This window comes from Ovis canadensis, chromosome 2, assembly GCF_042477335.2.
Source record: "Ovis canadensis isolate MfBH-ARS-UI-01 breed Bighorn chromosome 2, ARS-UI_OviCan_v2, whole genome shotgun sequence".
NCBI lineage: Eukaryota > Metazoa > Chordata > Mammalia > Artiodactyla > Bovidae > Ovis > Ovis canadensis.
Window position 1 is genome coordinate 204,623,662 of NC_091246.1, and position 6,153 is coordinate 204,629,814.

The following is a 6,153-nucleotide window of genomic DNA, read 5'->3' on the forward strand; positions in this document are numbered from 1 at the left end:
TACTTTTAGTTTACACATATGAAGCATCCGTGTTGAATTAAGTGAGTTTTAAACCATGTAGTCTTCAAGAAAACATAAAATGAGACTACTTAAAATTCTAATAAATAGAAATTACTCAAAATAGCTACTGACAAGAGAAAAATACTGGTTTATGTCAGCATGCACCATGTTAACATAATTGAAAATGCATTAAATTTAGTATCACTTATCAATTATACTTAGAAATGATAAAAGCTTTCCATTATTAAATGAATTCTTTTTTGCTATTTTAAACTGTTTTGTAATGTCTCTCTCCTTTTACTCAGGACCTAATATTTACTCCAAGCTGCTGTATCATTCAAAGGAAAGTAACTTTGTTTTATAATGCAGCTTTCCTACCTCTCAACTTAATACGTACTTAACAAATCAATCTGAATTGTACAGGCATGACTTGGTCAAGACATGGACAGTCTTCTCACCACAAACATTCCAATGAATTAGCATCTGTTTCAGTTTTCATGGACCTGGTGCACGGTTTGTCTGCAAGCCTAAAACTACTCTGCAATTCATATTATTATTTACCAAATGAGCCAGTAATTGACATTTCTTTCAACAAAATATGAACAAAGTCTTAATGTCATCCCCAAAACGTAGGCATCTATAAAATTAGTAGTAAAGCATAAAATCTTCTTCTGCTCCTTTTTTTTCCCTTTTTCTTTTTTACCCCTAAGGGATAGAGACCATTAAGGGCTTCCCTGGTGGCTCAGACAGTAAAGAATCTGCCTGCAATGCAGGAGACCCGGCTTAGATCCCTGGGTTGGGAATATCCCCTGGAGAAGAGAATGGCAACCCACTTCAGTATTCTTGCCTGGAGAACTCCATGGACAGAGGAGCCTGGCAGGCTACAGTCCATGAGGTCACAAACAGTTGGACACGACTGAGTAGTTAACACTGAGACTAACTGAGAGACCATTAAAAATGAAACCAGTTATACTGAACAGTAGATTTTATTTAAAGAGACATCAAGAGATTTAATGATCTAGCAGTTATAGATCCTCTGGAGAAGGAAATGGTAACACACTCCAGTACTCTTGCCTGGAAAATCCCATGTACAGAGGAGCCTGGTAGGCTACAGTCCACGGGTTGCAAAGAGTCAGACACGACTGAGCGACTCAACTAAACTAGTAACGTACACATGCTTGGTGAAAATTTCAACTACTGAGTGAATTTTGAAAATTGTAAATGGGTAATGACTAGTGAAAAAAATCACTGTTCTAAAAAGAATAATTCTGATCATTTATGCAAATTCCTGGATATTTGAGGATGGTACCATAAACAATCTGTGCCAGTAACACCATGAAAACAACTTCAGAGACTGTGAGCCTGTTGTTTAAGTTACTAGCAACTTTATCTCCTCAAATATTCAAAATACAGAGATATCAACTATTTGCTTTAAGATGTGTGTATGTACCTCAGCTCAAATTAGTCCCAATATTAATTACACACAGTAAATAATCAAAAATAAAAAGGATGCAATATTTTGTTCTTTAGGTGTAAATTATGCAAGGAAAAAAAAAAGGAGAACAAGGGAACAGTTATCTTAACTCCTTATAATTTAGCACACTATTTGAGATAGTAGCACACACACAGTAGGTTCTTTTTAGGACGGTGACTAAACAAAAGTTTTGAACGAGTTGAAAACTAACTAAAAAGGATAAAACAATCAAATATGTCCAAAAAAGTATTTAATTCCCTGGAGACAGAAAAATAAGCAAAAGAATATTATGTGATAAATTTCACAATCTACTATTATAAAAGCAATTTTATAGTGAGACAATGTACATTTTAAAATATGACTGCATATAATATGGAGTAGAAAAAAGCATAAAGATGGAAAAAAAGACAGAACAAAAACATAAAGTGGGAATCGTAGGCAATGGCAAAACTGTGTTTCAACAAAATTCAAGTTGGGAGTAAGTGGCAGGAAAAGACAGGAAGGGTATTGCCTAGATTGAGGACAGAAAAGATATAGGTATACAAAAAGGATGATGATTAAAAAACAGAAGGTGGTCAAGGAGTTTAAAAAAAGAAAACATTTATAGCAACAGGACTCCAATATATTTTAAATTGATTATTTTAAATGAGAACCCTCCCCCACCAAAGGCTAACAATCCATAGTCCATACTGCTGTCAAGAAATAACCTTGTTAAAACATACAGCTTATGAGTTTCTTCACTACACACACAGATGATAAACACTTGAGAGGTCCTTTAAAACCTGGTTCTAATTATTCTTACTAACTTCCTTATAATTTATATATGCCATATTTTAAATGTTTTAATATGTTCCAAAACTCAAGATTCAACAGGGTATATACTGAAAAAGCTCTACTATCCTTGGGTTCATTAGTTATCCAATTACCTACTCAGAAGGCAACCAATGTTAGCAGTTTGTGCCTCCAAAAGTAGTTTACATGTACAATATACACAAATATAAGTAAATGTGTCTTAGGTTATTTTCTTCTTTTCATAAAAATAACATACTATAAATACTACTTATGGAATGTATCCTGGTGCCTTCCTACCTTCACAAATGTTCTTTATTCCTGCAATTTTCTTGTTTCTACACTGTGTGAACTACATACATATCCTACATTGCCCAGTATACAACCTCTTCTCTATAACTGTTGACTGCCCAAGATGAACATGACTGTTCTTTTCTGTGAAGAGCCTTGTACACACTCTTACAGTGATATGATAATGTTCAATACATTATATTGTGCCTATTCATTTCATTCCTGTCTCCCTCATTATACTTTAAAGACAAATTTAAAGGCACAAGTCTGATTTATCTCTAATTCCTCCTCACCCAAATCTCGCATCTAAAATTTACTTAGAGAAGTCATTAAACGATATACTAAATAAACATCACACTTAATAACAAGTGATTTGCATTTTCCAATAACAGCATTTCCTTTCAGAGAGCAAGTCACATATCTATAGCCAAATAAATTATTGTATGAAACACACACAGATGTTTTCATCTCAAATTCTACAATCTGGCTAAAATGTAAGGCAAAAAGCTTTCAAGGATAATGTATATTTTGCCTGGTAGGTTTGTGAGATGTTCAACTAACTCTGAATAAGTGAATCTAGGAAAACCAAAGGTAGCGGATTAAGAGATATTAAAAAAAATTTAAATTCAAAACAATTTTTAGAGTTTCAAATTCCTGTCCCACATTTTATTTTTAAAATGGAAAATAAAACTGAGCATGTTTCAACCAACCTTTTAAATGCCTCTAAAATTCTGCTAAAGAATATGTAAACAAGAAGTAAAAAAAGAAGAAAAGCATCAAGAAAGAGGAAAAAAAAAAAACCCCAATAACTAGGATATTCCATACGCTGGATACCAACGTGTGAACAATTAGTGCTTACTATAAAATATAACTAAAAGCAATATAAAAATATGTTTAGAACACTTTAAACAAATAATTGGTTTTTAATAGAAAGCCCCCAGTTATCCAGAAATCTCACTTATTATACTCAAAATGACTCATTTCTTAGGCAGCTTCTGCAACCTAGTGTGCACAGTAAAATGAAGAGTCAAACACAAATACTGTAATGAATAAACACTTTTTATACCATAAAGATAAATTTATTGAAAATGTGTATCAAAACTCCTGCCACTCTAATATTACAGTACTAACGTATTATGAACAGAAGTACAAAACCTCAAAAATAAATAAAACCTCAAAACAGCAAAAATAAATAAGACTATTCAATAACAACAAAAAACCCCAAACAGCTCTTTTGCATTAGCTATACTAATTTTCTGTGTCTTGCCAGCCAATATTACGCTGCTTTGTTCCCAACAGTAAGTGATTTCTACTACTTGAAATTTTAAGATAGCTTCAATAATTGTGGATAATCCAAAAATAAATGGGAATTAGTACTGTACTGTTTCCATTTTAACCAAATTCTTCAATGCAGTACAAAACTAAAACGACCTACTTCAATCTACTGGGAGTTTTCTAATTAAACCAAAGAAAAATAAAAGATTATAAAGGCTCTGTTTTCAGTGTTTTAAAGAATCTAAACTAAAAGCCCACATATTTAACTATATGCAGCTTCTGATAAACATAAACCAGCATATTCATTTAGAAATTAAAAGACCACTGTAATATGCTAAAATCTGTTCCCTCAACAGCATCTGATATCAAAAGCTTCCATTTCCATATAAGCACTGATCCAAGGTAAAGATCTCAAAACAAGCCAAATCTCAATTCCAAGCAAGGTAAAGATATCAAAACAATCTAAATTTGAATTTTGCCCAGGGGAAAATGGGTAAGAAATGAGAAAAGAATGTCTTCAGCAATTTAAACCTTAAGTAGTTTTAAGATCTAAATAATAGCAAGATAATCAAATAATATTCCTCCATAATGACCTATACATGGAAACAACCAGGATCTGCATCCCTCACCTCAAAGAATAAATTTTCTGTGGTTTTCAATGCATTTTATCAGTATGTTGTAGTACACACACTTTTTACGGTAGGGAGTTATCATTACAATACATATCCCATAATTAGGGGAGATGCATTGAGAAAGGAAAGGATCATTCCGGTGAAATTTCTTTGGATGCCTGTGTAATTTGTCACTCTTTTTACAGCTGGTCATGAATGAAATTCTAGAGTCTACTATGCTGAACCGATAAAGCAACTGTGACTGAAAATATCGAAAACAGAAAGAAAATGGGGGCGGAGAGATAGAAGGGCCGGGTCTTTTTAAAATTGCAAACACAGTGAGAAAACAAAAACATCACCAGGAAACAGACTTTACATTCAACTGGTAAGGGACGACACGCCCCTATACAGGATGCAAGCACAGGCACCGACCCAGGACCTGCAAGACTAGGGGGCTTCGCAAAACCTTCCCCGGAGAGAACTGAGTTAGTTCCTGGTTTATTTACTCATCAGGTTAGCCTTTCACATAGAGGTAAATCCCTGAAGTCTCTAAAGCAGACCTGGGAACTATCTAGGCAATATATACTCTGTAGAAGCTTGGACTACTGGGCGGAAGGGGAAGCATTTCGGCGTGTGGGAAGCAGAGGGCTCGGAGCACCTGTTAAGGCAGGAAGGCTGGGAGGAGGCATTTGGGGAAAGGGACTGGAGCTGAGTCTCCGGGGATGAGGGGCGTCGGGCCCGGCCCTTCTCTGCTTGGGATTCGGGACCGCGAACCGGGCTGAGGAACTGGGAGCAACCTCGAGGGGGGCGGGGAGGATGCTCCGGGAACCATCTATCAAGGACCCCACCGAGAAGAGAGGACACAAAGGGCAGAAGAAGAGGACCGCGGGGGCTGCGAAGTATTCTGGGGCCAAGAAAGCAGAGACGCAGCAGGGGTAAGGGGAAGGGAGAGGCGCGGGGGGCCGAGGCAGGGGAAACGCACCGAGGGGTAAGGCTGGAGGGGCCCGAGCCTCGGAGCGGCCAGCGAAGGGAGGGCAGAACCTCACCTGATACTCCGGGTACTCAAACATGTAGCTCATACTGCACTTATTTTCCTCAAAGCCGAAGAAGACGTCCCATAGCCCCAGGGTGGCCATGAAGACCATGAAGGCATAAAACGCCAGGTTCCAAAGATTGACAGAGTGGAGTAACATGATGCCTCCCCCACTACAGTCGTGGGGCCCTCAGCCCTGACTAAGGGAACAGAAGAACGTCCCGCTGCCCGCGCGGGAGCGAAACCCGAGCAGCGCGCGCCTGCGCGGACGCCCGGCCTGCCCGCGCGCCCACCGCGCGTTGCGCCTGCGCGCAGCCTCTCCGAAAGCGTCCAGCCCAGCGTCTCCCTGGGAGAGCGGAGGCGGCGTTGGCCGCGGGAGCGCGAATCTGAGGACTGAGAAAAGAAAGCGCGGAGTGGGCTGGGCTGGAGGGTGAGAGGAGGGAGGAGAGGGCGCGAGGAAAAGGAAAAGGAGGAAAGCGGAGGGGAGAGCAATGAGAGGCAGGCTAGAGAGAAAGAAGAGCGGTAAAGTGGGGACGAGAGAGGCATGGGAGAGCGCGGGAGTCCTGGAGCCGAGGAGAAGGAAGGATTGAGAGTGGGCGTCTGGTGGGCTAACCTGGAGAGAGAGAGAGAGAGAGAGAGAGAGAGAGAGAGAGAGAGAGAGAGAGAGAGGCGATTAACGA

The 6,153-nt window shown here is 39.0% G+C and overlaps 1 protein-coding gene across 1 annotated transcript in view; it reads right to left on the reverse strand.

Annotated features, from left to right (window-relative positions):
- Positions 1-5,795, reverse strand: part of PGAP1 (post-GPI attachment to proteins inositol deacylase 1) — a 71,177-nt gene extending 65,382 nt beyond the window's left edge. The window contains exon 1 of the mRNA XM_069577910.1: positions 5,487-5,795. Within this exon, the coding sequence (XP_069434011.1) occupies positions 5,487-5,633 (147 nt within the window). The 5' untranslated portion in view covers positions 5,634-5,795. The remainder of the gene's footprint in view (positions 1-5,486) is intronic.
- Between the last annotated feature and the right edge of the window lie 358 nt (positions 5,796-6,153).